Source organism: Salvelinus alpinus, chromosome 2, assembly GCF_045679555.1.
Source record: "Salvelinus alpinus chromosome 2, SLU_Salpinus.1, whole genome shotgun sequence".
NCBI lineage: Eukaryota > Metazoa > Chordata > Actinopteri > Salmoniformes > Salmonidae > Salvelinus > Salvelinus alpinus.
The window spans coordinates 71,324,406-71,339,496 of NC_092087.1; the positions used below are offsets into that span (position 1 = coordinate 71,324,406).

A 15,091-nucleotide genomic window follows, 5' to 3' on the forward strand; every position below is an offset into this window, starting at 1 on the left:
ATTACCTGTATGAGCAGCTTTTGAATTAAACATTATCTGTGATCATGATAATGCATTACTCTGCACCATCTCATTGACTTAAATATATGTGTTTACATACTCGCTAGCACTCATCAAGAATTAAATGTATTTTCCAATCCATTCTACGATATTCATTTGTATACAACTGGACTTCGGTGGGTTTACCATCATTGGTGGCCTGTTGCACCACCTTCTGGTTAAGAGATGTAAATAAAATATATATACAGTTGAAGTCAGAAGTTTACATACACCTTAGCCAAATACATTTAAACTCAGTTTTTCACAATTCTTGACATTTAATCCTAGTAACAATTCCATGTCTTAGGTCAGTTAGGATCACCACTTTATTTTAAGAATGTGAAATGTCAGAATAATAGTTGAGAGAATGATTTATTTAAGCTTTTATTTCTTTCATCACATTCCCAGTGGATCAGAAGTTTACATACACGCAATTAGTATTTGGTAGCATTGCCTTTAAATTGTTTAACTTGGGACAAATGTTTCGGGTAGCCTTCCACAAGCTTCCCACAATAAGTTGGTTGAATTTTGGCCCACTCCTGACAGAGCTGGTGTAACTGAGTCAGGTTTGTAGGCCTCCTTGCTTGCACACACATTTTAAGTTCTGCCCACAAATGTTCTATAGGATTGAGGTCAGGGCTTTGTGATGGCCACTCCAATACCTTGACTTTGTTGTCCTTAAGCCATTTTGCCACAACTTTGGAAGTATGCTTGGGGTCATTGTCCATTTGGAAGACCCATTTGCGACCAAGCTTTAACTTCCTGACTGATGTCTTGAAATGTTTCTTCAATATATCCACATAATTTTCCTCCCTCATGATGCCATCTATTTTGTGAAGTGCACCAGTCCCTCCTGCAGCAAAGCACCCTCACAACATGATGCTGCCACCACCGTGCTTCACGGTTGGGATGGTGTTCTTCGGCTTGCAAGCCATCCCCTTTTTCCTCCAAACATAACAATGGTCATTATGGCCAAACAGTACTATTTTTGTTTTATCAGACCAGAGAACATTTCTCCAAAAAGTACGATCTTTGTCCCCATGTGCAGTTGCAAACCGTAGTCTGGCTTTTTTATGGCAGTTTTGGAGCAGTGGCTTCTTCCTTGCTGAGCGGCCTTTCAGGTTATGTCGATCTAGGACTCGTTTTACTGTGGATATAGATACTTTTGTACCCGTTTCCTCCAGCATCTTCACAAGGTCCTTTGCTGTTGTTCTGGGATTGATTTGCACTTTTCGCACCAAAGTACGTTCATCTCTAGGAGACAGAACGCGTCTCCTTCCTGAGCGGTATGACGGCTGCATGGTCAATTAATGTTTATACTTGCGTGCTATTGTTTGTACAGATGAACGTGGTACCTTCAGGCGTTTGGAAATTGCTTCCAAGGACGAACCAGACTTGTGGAGGTCTACAATTATTTTTCTGACGTCTTGGCTGATTTCTTTTGATTTTCCCATGATGTCAAGCAAAGAGGCACTGAGTTTGAAGGTAGGCCTTGAAATACATCCACAGGTACACCTCCAATTGACTCAAATTATGTCAATAAGCCTATCAGAAGCTTCTAAAGCCATGACATCATTTTCTGGAATTTTCCAAGCTGTTTAAAGGCACAATCAAATTAGTTATTTAAACTTCTGACCCACTGGAATTGTGATACAGTGAATTCTAAGTGATATAATCTGTCTGTAAACAATTGTTGGAGAAATTACTTGTGCAATCCACAAAGTAGATGTCCTAACCGACTTGCCAAAACTATAGTTTGTTAACAAGAAATTTGTTTCTTGTTGTTACTGACGTGATCTTCCTGTCTGGGTTGGCGCCCCCCCTTGGTTTGTGCTGTGGTGGAGACCTTTGTGGGTTATACTCGGCCTTGTCTCCGGATTGTAATGTTGGTGGTTGAGGATTTCCCTCTAGTGGTGCGGGGGCTGTGCTTTGGCAAAGTGGGTGGGGTTATATCCTTCCTGTTTGGCCCTGTCCGGGGGTTTCTTCGGATGGGGCCACAGTGTCTCCTGACCGCTCCTGTCTCAGCCTCCAGTATTTATGCTGCAGTAGTTTATGTGTCGGGGGGCTAGGGTCAGTTGGTTACCTGGAGTACTTCTCCTGTCTTATCCAGTGTCCTGTGTGAATTTAAGTATGCTCTCTCTAATTCTTTCGTTCTCTCTTTCTCTCTGAGAACCTGAGCCCTAGGACCATATGTCAGGACTACCGGGCATGATGACACCTTGCTGTCCCCAGTCCGCCTGGCCTTGCTGCTATTCCAGTTTCAACTGTTCTGCCTGCGGTTACGGAACCCCTACCTGTCCCAGACCTGCTGTTTTCAACTCTTAATGATCGGCTATGAAAAGCCAACTGAGATTTATTCCTGATTATTATTTGACCATGCTTGTCATTTATGAACATTTTGAAAATCTTGGCGCTCTCTAATTTTCTCCTTCTCTCTTTCTTTCTCTCGGAGGACCTGAGCCCTAGGACCATACGTCGGGACTACCGGCCGTGGTGACTCCTTGCTGTCCCCAGTCCGCCTGGCCTTGCTGCTATTCCAGTTTCAACTGTTCTGCCTGCGGTTATGGAACCCCTACCTGTCCCAGACCTGCTGTTTTCAACTCTTAATGATCGGCTATGAAAAGCCAACTGAGATTTATTCCTGATTATTATTTGACCATGCTTGTCATTTATGAACATTTTGAAAATCTTGGCTCTCTCTAATTTTCTCCTTCTCTCTTTCTTTCTCTCGGAGGACCTGGGCCCTAGGACCATGCGTCGGGACTGCCGCCCGTGGTGACTCCTTGCTGTCCCCAGTCCGCCTGGCCTTGCTGCTATTCCAGTTTCAGCTGTTCTGCCTGCGGTTATGGAACCGCCACCTGTCCCAGACCTGTTGTTTTTCAACTCTTGATGATCGGCTATGAAAAGCCAACTGAAAATTATTCATGATTATTATTTGACCATGCTTGTCACTTATGAACATTTTTGAACATCTTGGCATAGTTCTGTTATAATCTCCACCCGGCACAGCCAGAAGAGGACTGGCCACCCCTCATAGCCTGGTTCCTCTCTAGGTTTCTTCCTAGGTTTTGGCCTTTCTAGGGAGTTTTTCCTAGCCACCGTGCTTCTACACCTGCATTACTAGCTGTTTGGGGTTTTAGGCTGGGTGTCTGTACAGCACTTCGAGATATTAGCTGATGTACGAAGGGCTATATAAAATAAAATTGAATTGAATTGAATTGTGGAGTGGTTGAAAAACGAGTTTTAATGACTCCAACCTAAGTGTATGTAAACATCCGACTTCAACTGTATTTTTACAATGGATTGAATGAGTCATGATTTATGGGTGAAAACCTTTGTCATCCTTTGTATGCAAGGTGGTGGGTTTTGTATATGACAGGTGGAGGAAATTGATAGCATCCTGAAATCTGAAATAGGGTATCCAACAAGGGGAGATAGGCATTGCTGAAATGTAGGTTGTCAAGCTCAAGACAGTGCTTCTTGCTCTGATGGAAGGCTCTAGAATTCCCCAATCATGTCTTATCACTTTAATTGGGGAACAATGAGTGCAGTCTAGGAGGCCACTCCTCTGGATCTAGCAGGCTAAAAGTGGAAGTCAAATGGTTATGATAGGAGAGGTCTAATTATAAACGCCCATGCATTGATGATTTATCTTTTGCAAATTAATTGGTGGAATTTATATTCATCCTGTTCTATTCTATGACATTACATTTTATGAGTGACACATGGATTGCTGAATCACCATATTTATGTTTTTAAGTGCAGTCATAGAGTGTGAGGGCCTGTGTAAGGACTCTCGTCCAGGATGTTTTGACGATGTGGCACTGTCTGGAATAGAATAGAATCTTTTATTTGTTATTTTTCTCCCCTAATTTCCTTAGTCACTTTACTAGCACAATGTTAGATTATTTCTTCCTGAGCCAAATTGAATTGAAATTGACACAGCCTTTAAATTGGCGAAGACTGGGCGGTGAGATGCCAAGAACAGACTGAGCAGAGCAGGTGCCCAGCACTGCCCACGGTCATTGGCACAAGTGGTCAGATTTTTATTCTGTGCACTGGAGAAGATAATGGACTAATTTGTTGAAGTCATGCAATAATTTGCCAAGACATGCAGTGAAATCAAAATAGGCCTTGCATACTAAATGTTTATTACTGCCTAAGCTATTACGGGTGTTATTACTATGCTGATTCTTGCAATGAACATAGCTTATTATACAGCCATCAATCAATAAAATTCAGCAACAACAAATATAGTCCTGTATTGAATTAATTTCCCCCATTCAATGTCAATAATAGGAACAATTTGAATGTTGGAATATTTAGTCTACTATGCAAGTCACAAATTGCAAAGTAGCCTAGCATTCTGAATTTTTTTATTATTAGTTTTATTTTGTGTGTATTTTTTGTATTGCTAGATATTACTGCACTGTTGGAGCTAGAAAACACCAGCATTTTGCTGCACCTGCGGTAACATCTGCAAATCTGTGTACACGACCAATAAACTTTCATTTGATTTCTCTCATCACTTCACACTACAGGGAGAGAGAATTTTGTGCACACTGCCCACAAAATGAGATGGAAACTGAGGTGCACTTCCTAACCTCCTGCACCACATTAGAGAGAGAAATCAAATGAAAGTTTATTGGTCGTGTACACAGATTTGCAGATGTTACCGCAGGTGCAGCAAAATGCTGGTGTTTTCTAGCTCCAACAGTGCAGTAATATCTAGCAATACAAAAAATACACACAAAATAAAACAAATAATTAATAATTGCAGAATGCTAGGATACTTTGCAATTAGTGACTTGCATAGTAGCCTAACTATTCCAATATGACCATATTAGAGACACGTATTTCCCTCAGATTACACAGATCCACAAAGAATTCGAAAACAAACACGATTTTGATAAACTCCCATATCTACTGGGTGAAATAACACAGTGTGCCATCACAGCAGCAAGATTTGTGACCTGTTGCCACAAGAAAAGGTCAACCAGTGAAGAACAAACACCATTGTAAATACAGCCATATTTATGCTTATTTATTTTCCCTTTTGTACTTTAACCCTTTGTACATCGTTACAACACTGTATATATACATAATATGACATTTGTAATGTCTTTATTTTTTTTTTAACTTTTGTGAGTGTAATGTTTACTGTTCATTTTTATTGTTTATTTCACTTTTGTATATTATCTACCTCACTTGCTTTGGCATTGTTAACATATGTTTCCCATGCCAATAAAGCCCCTTGAATTGAATTGAATTGAAACGGGGGAGGGAGAGGGAGACAAGGGACGCACTGAACGCAGAATGCAGAATGCATAGGATTTGCGGAAGTGAGGGAGCGGGTGGGGCTTCGCTGGGAACCGGAGAGAGAGAGATAGAGAGATAGAGATAGAGATAGGGAGAGAAAGAGAGAGAGTGGTCAGACTTGTGAGGCTTTTTATTCTAACAAATGAGACCGTATGTTTGACCCCGGGGTTCGCCTGCGTACAACAGCAAGCTGGATATACTCGCTCGGTCTTCGTTAGAATATAAATGGATGTCGTTTTTTTGTAGGCGCTTATCTGTGCGATAATGAAAGAACGCTTGAAATAGTTTATTCGCTTGTAGCCTATTTATGGTAGATAGCGCTTTGGCCCTTCTTTATTATAAGACAACGGGGATCCATCAAACGGCGGTAGCTATGTGAAGCGTTTAAATCGTTTATTCCCTTTCGTGAATTGAGGAATAATTATGAACAACGCGCAAGATATGTCTCCCGATTTTGTCTTGATGCGCCTGGTTTCCGCGGCCGAGGATGACCGCTTGGACGAGGAGAATGGGAATCTGTCGTCGGGTGGAGTGGTGGCAGGACTCGGTAAAGAGGTATTGGCTCATAGCAACATGAAAGCGGGCTTGGAATTCGCCCGAGATCCCACGACAGGCCTCGCGCATTCCGGCAATCTCTCTTCGCTGAACAATGCACAGCAGAGCGGCGGAACGGCGGCACCTGACACCGGGGTGATGGCGACTAAACCGTCGGTGTCTATTCCTCTTCCTCCACACAGCGCCATGGAGGCCAAGGGCTTTGAGTTCGCTCACAGAGGCGGCTTACGGCCTCAGCTCCTTGTGTTTCCTAACATATTGAGGGATGGTGAGGGGATTTTAGACTGTGAATCCGACGGTCGGAATCAGTCGAGGAAACATATTGTTTTGGACAAGACCTCCGGCTCTGTCTCCGACCTAATCGGTGGCATCAATAACAATACGCTCAGTGCCGGCAACGCGCAACAGCAGAACCATCTGTCCCAGAGCTGGGGTCTGCATCCCCGGGTGGTATTATCCACGGTTGCTGTCGATATCGAGGGAGGTGAGCTATGCCACCGGCACAGTTTGATCACCAACCCATCAGACTGGCCTCCCTTATCGGATAAATCCAATCCTTTCACCATGATAGAGTCGAAATGGGGGTGCACAACCGGGGAGCTGCCCGACGGCCCAGTGTTCGACCTGGCCAGAAGGTTCGGGGAGCTGGGGCTCGGCGCGGTACCCAAGATATTATTCAAGGACGGGGAGATGCCCCAGTGCTCGTGTCAGGGCGCACATGGGCCGGCACCAGCGGGGATGGGGCATGGGGATGACCCGACTGAGACTAGCGATGCTTTGTTGGTGCTGGAGGGGCTGGGGACTGGGGACGTGGCCAGGCTGGGTATCACTGGATGCCCGGAGGACGATTCGGATGAAAGTCGAGCACGTCGAGTTCAGAAGATGTCCGGTGCATTTTCTCTCAGTAGCTTTCAGGCAGAGTTGACCAGACAGATGGAAGGGGTGGCTGGAGAACCTTGTCCGTCGGCGCACTGTGACGCACAAGTATGTAGCCTGCATGGAAACGTACCTAACCCAACTCAACCGAGCCCGGGAGATACAGAACAGAATCCGGAGGTGTCGACATTACCTGGGGCCTCAGCGGCTACACCGAGCTCGGACCGACCTGTCAGTCCAACCCCTAGCCAGGCATCGACACCCCGGAAGCGGGCGGACAAGTGCGTCAGTGAGCCCCGGACTCCAACCGGTCGGGTCGAGAAAACACTAAAAGTTCCAGGGAAGTCCAGAAAGGGCTCACTTAAAATACGCCTGAGTAAACTTTTCAGAACTAAAAGCTGTAGTGGTTCCAATAGCCTTCTGGATAAGAGGCCATCAGTGGCCTTTTCAATCTCCTCCGCTGGAAGTCTAATGGATATGGCCAGTGGAAGTGGTGGGGAGCATGACGGGGACAGGTAAGGACTTCCACACTTTTAAGCATTGTGAGTAATTACTGATTGTATGCCTATAATTTATAGCAGGCTATAGAGGTCAACTCATTTATTGATTGGTTACAGTGCCAGGTAATATTGTAGAGCCTATCCTAAAGTATAATATTTTCTATCAGGATATTATAGGCCCATAACTGTCAGAATCTTTTCTAAATCTGGGTTTTTCTAAATCTAAGCTACCTAACTCTAATATCTATTTTTCACCCGATCACCTCTATATTCCATCCCTCTATAATTTATTTCATTCCTATTTTGCTGTCTTTCTCTTGCCACAGCCAACCCCGAATGACCAGGGCCCAAAGTGCTTTCTCTCCTGCTTCCTTTGCTCCTTTCACTGGTAAGGGGCTCTACCATTTCTTGGCTGAGGAGGCAAACTCTGGTCCAAGAACTCACGTTTCTGTACTAGCATCACTCTCTTCCTCTATCATTTCCTTTCTCACATTAACTCTCCCTCTTTCACTTTCATTATTTCCATTTCTGGGTGCAGGTGAGACTGTTTCATTGGTGGATGTGGATATTTCGAGGAGAGGGGCGAACACTCCGCACCCTCCCACGCCTCCACCTCCGCCACGCAGAAGTCTCAGTCTATTAGGTACTTTACCTCCTTTCTTTCTCTCTGTTCTTTCTCTCTTTCTCTCTGTGTGTCTCTCTGTAGAGTAGCCTATTTTTCTCTGTGTGTTTCCTTGTGTCCCTCCCTTTCTTGCACGCATCTCTTTTGCTTATGTTTCTACCTGTAGGCACACACAAACACTAAAAATGATTCCTGCATACCCTCACTCACCCTACTCTCCTATACCCACCGTATTACCTCCCTCTCCTGAAAGCTATATCACAGTATATAAACATACCCATTCTGTTCTATGGTGATGGAGAGCCTAATAGCTTTACACCTTCTCTGATCCCCACGGCTACACTCACATCAACAGCCATAAGTCTGAGGGACTGTTGTATTGTGGCCTTATAGACCAGTGTTTCTCAACATCGATCCTGGGGACCCACCCTCTCGACCTAAAGGAATTGAATGTTCAGCCAGGCAGTGGAACAAGGACAAACCAATTTGCTGAATGTCACGTTGAATCACCCATTTCTCGCAACCTAGAAATATAAACTTACATCAGATGTTGTTTTGATTTGTTAGTTACCCTAGAATACTTCAAGGAGTGCATAAAAAAAAAAATATATATATATATATATTAAAAAAAGGTTGAGATGAAAACTTCACATCACAGTGGGTCCAGAGGAGCGGAGTTGAGAAAGCCTGTGATATAGACCCCTCCCTGGTCTGAAACCCCCCTTCCCCCCTGCTCTGTTCCAGATGACATAGGTGGGCCGCAGCCTGGTCCTTTCCTAGTGAGTGTTATGGGGGCCTCCCTACAGTCCCTCCCCCTGCCTCTTTCTCCTCCTCATCCTTCCCATGCCACCATCCAGCATAGTATCAGCCTCAATGGTAAGACACCAGAGAGCAGAGGGCTGGGAGCTGTGCATGGGGCAAACGGGCGGACGGTGTCGTGATAGAGCACGTAATGGCCAGAGCTAAGACTCTGAAAAAAACATAATACAAAACAGTACCAATATGATATATTTATAATGCTGTATTTATAAACGTGTGAATATATCAGTAATCATTCATATGTGTAATATCTGCAGCTCTGAATATATATGTAACATACAACCTATAAGTTCATAGAGTGATATGGTGTGACACATGCGTGTTGTGGTGAAGGTTGCATCATTTCCCTCAGGTGAAATACTGTAAGTGCTTGTATTCAGGAAAGACTTTACAGACCGATCAGCGTGGAAATGAATCGTGAAGGTGCATGGTGTGCGGTCGGAAACCAATGCTTGTCTAATATTTTTATTATATGCCTTGAGAATTAGTATTTGTGGCACCTGGTCTGTCTAAGCAGTCTTACTCAAATTGAACACTGTTATCATCTATTAGTAACAGGTCCTAACTTGAGATCTATGCATGTAACTTGAACTTTCTAGCAACTCCCATTTATACCAAATGCAATGGTTTGGGCTACACATTCATATCATTGTGTCTAACTGAATATTTCTCTATTTGTTTCAGATGCATTCCTCCGGGCCCTGCCTCACTCCACCTCTTCACAGCTCCTCTCAGCTCCTCCCCCTTCCAGGTTGGCCCCGCCCCCAAGGCTCTGTCCTCTGAGGCGGCCTGAGGCCAGCAACTTCACCGCTAGTCTGAGAGAGCTGGAAAAGGTAATTGCGACACACTCAACGAGACTCGCAAATACACATACATGTTGACTGAATCACTACTAATCGATTGGGTTACATACTAGCAAATAGGTACAAACCTTTAATTGATGATAACTGCCTTGGTGTGGGTGGGTGTGTGTGTGATAACAAACCTTTAATTGATGATAACTGCCTTGGTGTGGGTGGGTGTGTGTGTGATAACAAACCTTTAATTGATGATAACTGCCTTGGTGTGGGTGGGTGTGTGTGTGATAACAAACCTTTAATTGATAATAACTGCCTCATGACATGAATTCAGTTCTGTGTTTGTATTAGATTCTATGGATGGTGTGTATGTGTGTGTGTGTGTGTGTGTGTGTGTGTGTGTGTGTGTGTGTGTGTGTGTGTGTGTGTGTGTGTGTGTGTGTGTGTGTGTGTGTGTGTGTGTGTGTGTGTGTGTGTGTGTTTCTATGATATTCATTCATAATCACACCTACATGTCTATCCCCAGTGTGGCTGGTACTGGGGTCCTATGAACTGGGAAGATGCAGAGATGAAGTTGAAGGGGAAGCCTGATGGGGCGTTCCTGGTGAGGGACAGCTCTGACCCCCGCTACATCCTCAGCCTCAGCTTCCGCTCCCAGGGAGTAACACACCACACGCGCATGGAGCACTACAGAGGTGAGTTACACACACCACACGCCGCATGGAGCACTACAGAGTTGAGTTACACACACCACACGCGCATGGAGCACAACAGAGGTGAGTTACACACACCACACACGCATGGAGCACTACAGAGGTGAATTACACACACCACACACGCATGGAGCACTACAGAGGTGAGTTACACACACCACATGCGCATGGAGCACTACAGAGGTGAGTTACACACACCACACGCGCATGGAGCACTACAGAGGTGAGTTACACACACCACACGCGCATGGAGCACTACAGAGGTGAGTTACACACACCACACGCCGCATGGAGCACTACAGAGGTGAGTTACACACACCACACACGCATGGAGCACTACAGAGGTGAGTTACACACACCACACACGCATGGAGCACTACAGAGGTGAGTTACACACACCACACGCCGCATGGAGCACTACAGAGGTGAGTTACACACGCCGCATGGAGCACTACAGAGGTGAGTTACACACACCACACGCGCACGGAGCACTACAGAGGTGAGTCGTGTGTACCGTAAATACGCAGAAACACACACAGTCAGTCAATGACACAAATATAAATGTTGTAGCTGCTCACTCAGTCATCATGTTTATTAACACACGTACACACGCACACACACCCATACACTCACACAGACACACACACACAGAGCAAAGTGGTGAGTCACCCACACACAAAGTGGGTAAACGACAAAGACATGCTCGCAAATATACATGGCATATGCATAAAGCACTTCTAACAGGATTTACTCACATACAGACACATTCATCATGCAGTGTAAATATATGACAGACAGAAAGCATGCAGTTAATTCTATTTATGTTTTACACATACTGCACATATCAGCCACCCAACCCACGGGGTAGTTGAGAAAAACAAGTTTGATACATGACATATGATATAATACGTGCCGATAAAAAAAGTAATAAAGCATTATATCTGAACACTTTAAATAAAGTGGTACCACTAGGTTCTATTTCATTCCCCGTTAAATTGTATTTGGTTCTATTTCATTCCCCTTTAAATGGTATGTGGTTCTATTTCATTCCCCTTTAAATGGTATTTGGTTCTATTTCATTCCCCTTTAAATGGTTTGTACGTGTGAGTGTAAGTGGTGTGTCCCTTCCATGTTTCCATCTATAGGGACATTCAGCTTGTGGTGTCATCCCAAGTTTGAGGACCGATGTCATTCTGTGGTGGAGTTTATCGAGCGAGCCATTATGCACTCCAAAAATGGAAAATTCCTCTACTTCCTGCGTTCACGTGTGCCAGGTAAAAACGTCCCCCATTCCTACACGGCCTAACCAATTAGATGTTTATGTGAACTACCACATAGTGTTGTGGTTGTAATGACAGTAAGCATAGCATACAAGGTTGCTGAGAGGTTACGAGCATCTGTATTGGTTGTTTGTGCTCATTCGTGTGTGTGCGTGTCGAATGTGTGTGTGTGTGTGTGTTCCAGGGCTCCCCCCTACCCCAGTGCAGCTGCTCTACCCAGTGTCCCGGTTCAGCAACGTCAAGTCCCTGCAGCACCTCTGTCGCTTCTGCATCCGACAGATGGTCCGCATCGACCACATCCAGGAGCTGCCGCTGCCCAAGTACTGCCATACTCAATTTATCAAAATATTGATTTAGTCATTCATTTTAGCCTTGTATCTGTTTTCTTGGAAATAGTTGTTAGTGAATTAGCATTCTCTCCTGAGCTTTGACAGAAATGCCTCAGCATATTATTTTAGTTTAAATAAAGAACTCATGGAAATAATCCTTGATTGCTGACAGACTAGACATGGATGATGCGCTTTGAGACCAAGTGAAAAGTGCTATATATAGCAGCTGTACTTTAATGCAATCCATCATCATCATCATCATCAGTTTCCTTTATTTAATGGAGTGTTATACACAGAGAGAATACTACTTAATGCAATCCATCATCATCATCATCAGTTTCCTTTCTTTTATGGAGAGTGTTATACACAGAGAGAAAACTACTTCACATGCTAAACATAATGTAAAGGTATCTTTTTGCATAAGGGGTTACTCATTTGACCTCTCCCTCTCCAGACCACTGATCATGTACCTGAGGAAGTTCTACTACTATGATGCAGAGGAAGAGATGTACCTGTCAATCAAGAGCATTCGACCAGGGGCTGGAGTAGAGAAAGAGGCGGAGTCTCAGACGTAACTGGAAGAGGTGTCTGCTGGTCTGCCAGTCTTCCAGCATCAGCCAATCAAAGTCCTCGGCACCCTGTGAATCCAGTCGGCTGCAGTCAAAGGGATCCAGATGACCTAGCCCTTCTCCTGACTTTGGCCAATGAGAGTAGAAAGGGACAGTAGTGGAATGCTGGAAAATTGTCCATACGGAGTGCACACATGGGGCAGGGACAAAAAAGGACACAGCCTCGTTGAGAACGGACTGGAGAACGGACTCTTCTAGCCTGTAACAACCTGAAAACAAAAAACAACAACTTGAACCTAGACTTTGAATCAATCCCTGGACAGATATTCATTGTACCTATGAACTGAAGTTGATGCACTGGTCCATTTGTACTACTATTTTTTTTCCATTATCATAATTTCCTTGTTTTCTTCCCTCCTGTTGCTATGAGGGTTGTTGTGGATTCCAATTGGCCCACAGGAGGCCATGGTTGATCTTTGTTTGTTGGTTTTAATTGTCAAAAAATCCCTGATTGTAACTTGCTCATCATTCTGTTCCTCCGTACCCCAAGCTGGCCACAGGCTCAGCATTTTCAGTAAAAGAGAAAAAATATGGCTTCCCTCTTTTGCACAATCATTTTTAATTGACTGAAGTAAAGTGGTAGTAGGAGCCAGGCGCACCGGTTTGAGTATGTCAAGAACTGCAACGCTGCTATGTTTTTCACGCTCAACAGTTTCCTGTGTGTATCAACAATGGTCCACCACCCAAAGGACATCCAGCCAACTTGACACAACTGTGGGAAGCAGTGGAGTCAACATGGGCCAGCATCCCTGTGGAACACTTTTCACACCTTGTAGAGTCCATACCCTGACAAATTGAGGCTGTTCTGAGGGTAATGCACACCTCAATCCACACATACATAGTGACACATGACCACTGACACACACGTGCAGGCCTTCATGAGGGTGCACAACTCAATATTAGGAAGTTGATCCTAATGTTTTCTACCCTCAGTGTATGTCAGTTCCCTGTGTGGGTGTTTTTGCGGTAATGATGAACATGGCCCTTTCAATCCATACAGACTGATGTAATAATTAAGTAGTTGTGTAAACAGCATCAATGTCAAATGTTTTTACTCTGTCATACACTCTTGATAACTAAACCACCAATGACAACACACACCCTGTTGTATAGTTGTGGGGACAAGAGGCATGCAAAGCATAAAGGCAATGTCAATCTTAACACAGAATAGTTTTTAACACTTGCACTTGACAAAAACAACTCATCCTGTAATTTTGACTGCTTTGCTTTTTAGTTCCCCCCTACCAAACGTATGCTTATTTCATAGTGCCCTTTTTTCATTGTTATCGTATTCATGCATGCACACACACAGACTCACGCACAGAGAGAGACACACACACACACACAGACGAAGGATGATTTTACACATGCTCCTATGTTGGGGGCCAACTCAATGGATGGACAACAGATGAACTTGAGAGCTAACTATGCCAGCAGTATTGGTGATTTGCCTCTATAGAGAGAATCCAGTTGTGTAAATGGGTTTGTGATGATACATTGAAATAGGAAATTAGATAAGAAGGCCCAGCAGGTCTACACTAAGAGTATAATAATTTGATATTTTTAATTCTGAGCTGATTTTTTTTGTATAATTGTTTTACTGATTGTGTTGAAATGGAAATGACTCTAACCATGAACTGGTATCTTGTTGCTGACTGGTTTCAAATTCTTGCCCTCTATACCCATCAAACTCAACTCTGGACCTTGAAGCCAGTGCCACTGCTTGTTTTCATTGTTCCCCTCTAATCAGTGACTGATTTAGACCTGGGCACACAAGGTGGTTAAAATGAATGATCAGGTAGAACAGAACACTTGCAGGCTCCGGACCTTGTAGGGTAAGATTTGAATACCCCTGCTCTATAGGCTTATTATCCATGTCATAAATCAAATCAGCCTAAGAAGGGTAGGCCACTAGGTACTAGTGTAAAGTGGTACTATAATGTTTTAATAAACAGAAATGTACATCTGATAGTTCCCCTGGACATCATTTTGCAAGCTTGATCATCATGCATAATAAGCCTATTTTGCATGCACTCAATGATTGCGCTACACCTGTAACAGATGACTAATGACTGGGATATTGACAAAGGTGTAGGTGAGTATTTAGAAAACATGCACATGTTATTACTGTAGATTACCTGAGGACCTACATCACTACAGATCAGCTGTAATTTAGTTTGAGTGACAGAAACAAGTGTGTAACAGTTTGCCTTGTGCTCTTATCAGCACTGCCTTCCTACCTTGTTATCCATAAGCCTTATTGTGTGTTGACTATGACAGTCTGAGTATAGCCTATCCATTCTAATAACATACTGTATCTGTGCTTTTGTCGCAGGTAGTATCTGATTCAAATGGCTTAAAACAAGCTCATTGATCAAAATGGATGTCATTCTGAGTTTGACCGATTTGTCCCATAGAGCTCTTATTGGACATTATAGACGTCATTTAAATGTAAAGCCATTATAATAGGCCCTTTGCCTGGTCCACCTGTTCCCTTAAAATCCACCCTATTGACCCTAATCTATATACTCCATTGGTTAAAATTGCGTCCATCGATGGTTGTGAGAGGTTTCAGGTTTTTCATTGGCTAAATTGAATTTCAATCACACTGAG

The 15,091-nt window shown here is 43.8% G+C and overlaps 1 protein-coding gene and 1 long non-coding RNA gene across 3 annotated transcripts; one reads left to right on the forward strand and one right to left on the reverse strand.

The window, feature by feature from the left end:
- The first annotated feature begins 5,374 nt into the window (after nucleotides 1-5,374).
- Nucleotides 5,375-14,445, forward strand: LOC139567629 (suppressor of cytokine signaling 7-like). 2 transcript variants are annotated; one of them, XM_071389011.1, is made up of 9 exons: nucleotides 5,375-7,304; nucleotides 7,616-7,677; nucleotides 7,828-7,932; nucleotides 8,656-8,787; nucleotides 9,415-9,563; nucleotides 10,054-10,222; nucleotides 11,386-11,514; nucleotides 11,705-11,840; nucleotides 12,304-14,445. In XM_071389011.1, exons 1-9 carry the CDS (start codon nucleotides 5,782-5,784, stop codon nucleotides 12,422-12,424), a joined length of 2,526 nt encoding a protein of 841 aa, XP_071245112.1. In that variant the 5' UTR covers nucleotides 5,375-5,781; the 3' UTR covers nucleotides 12,425-14,445. The 2 variants fall into 2 exon arrangements, with proteins under 2 accessions (XP_071245112.1, XP_071245113.1); XM_071389012.1 differs by lacking the exon at nucleotides 8,656-8,787.
- LOC139567630 (uncharacterized) lies at nucleotides 12,105-14,839 on the reverse strand. Its single transcript, XR_011673443.1, has 2 exons — nucleotides 14,719-14,839; nucleotides 12,105-12,687 (listed from the first exon to the last, which is right to left on the reverse strand). It is a non-coding gene; the product is annotated as an uncharacterized lncRNA (long non-coding RNA).
- Between the last annotated feature and the right edge of the window lie 252 nt (nucleotides 14,840-15,091).

Coding starts and splice junctions, on each gene's coding strand:
- LOC139567629 (XM_071389011.1), top strand. CDS start 5,782: ATGAACAACGCGCAAGATATGTCTCCCGATTTTGTCTTGATGCGCCTG. Junction 7,305..7,615: donor GGGGAGCATGACGGGGACAG/GTAAGGACTTCC, acceptor CTCTTGCCACAG/CCAACCCCGAATGACCAGGG. Junction 8,788..9,414: donor GCATAGTATCAGCCTCAATG/GTAAGACACCAG, acceptor TATTTGTTTCAG/ATGCATTCCTCCGGGCCCTG.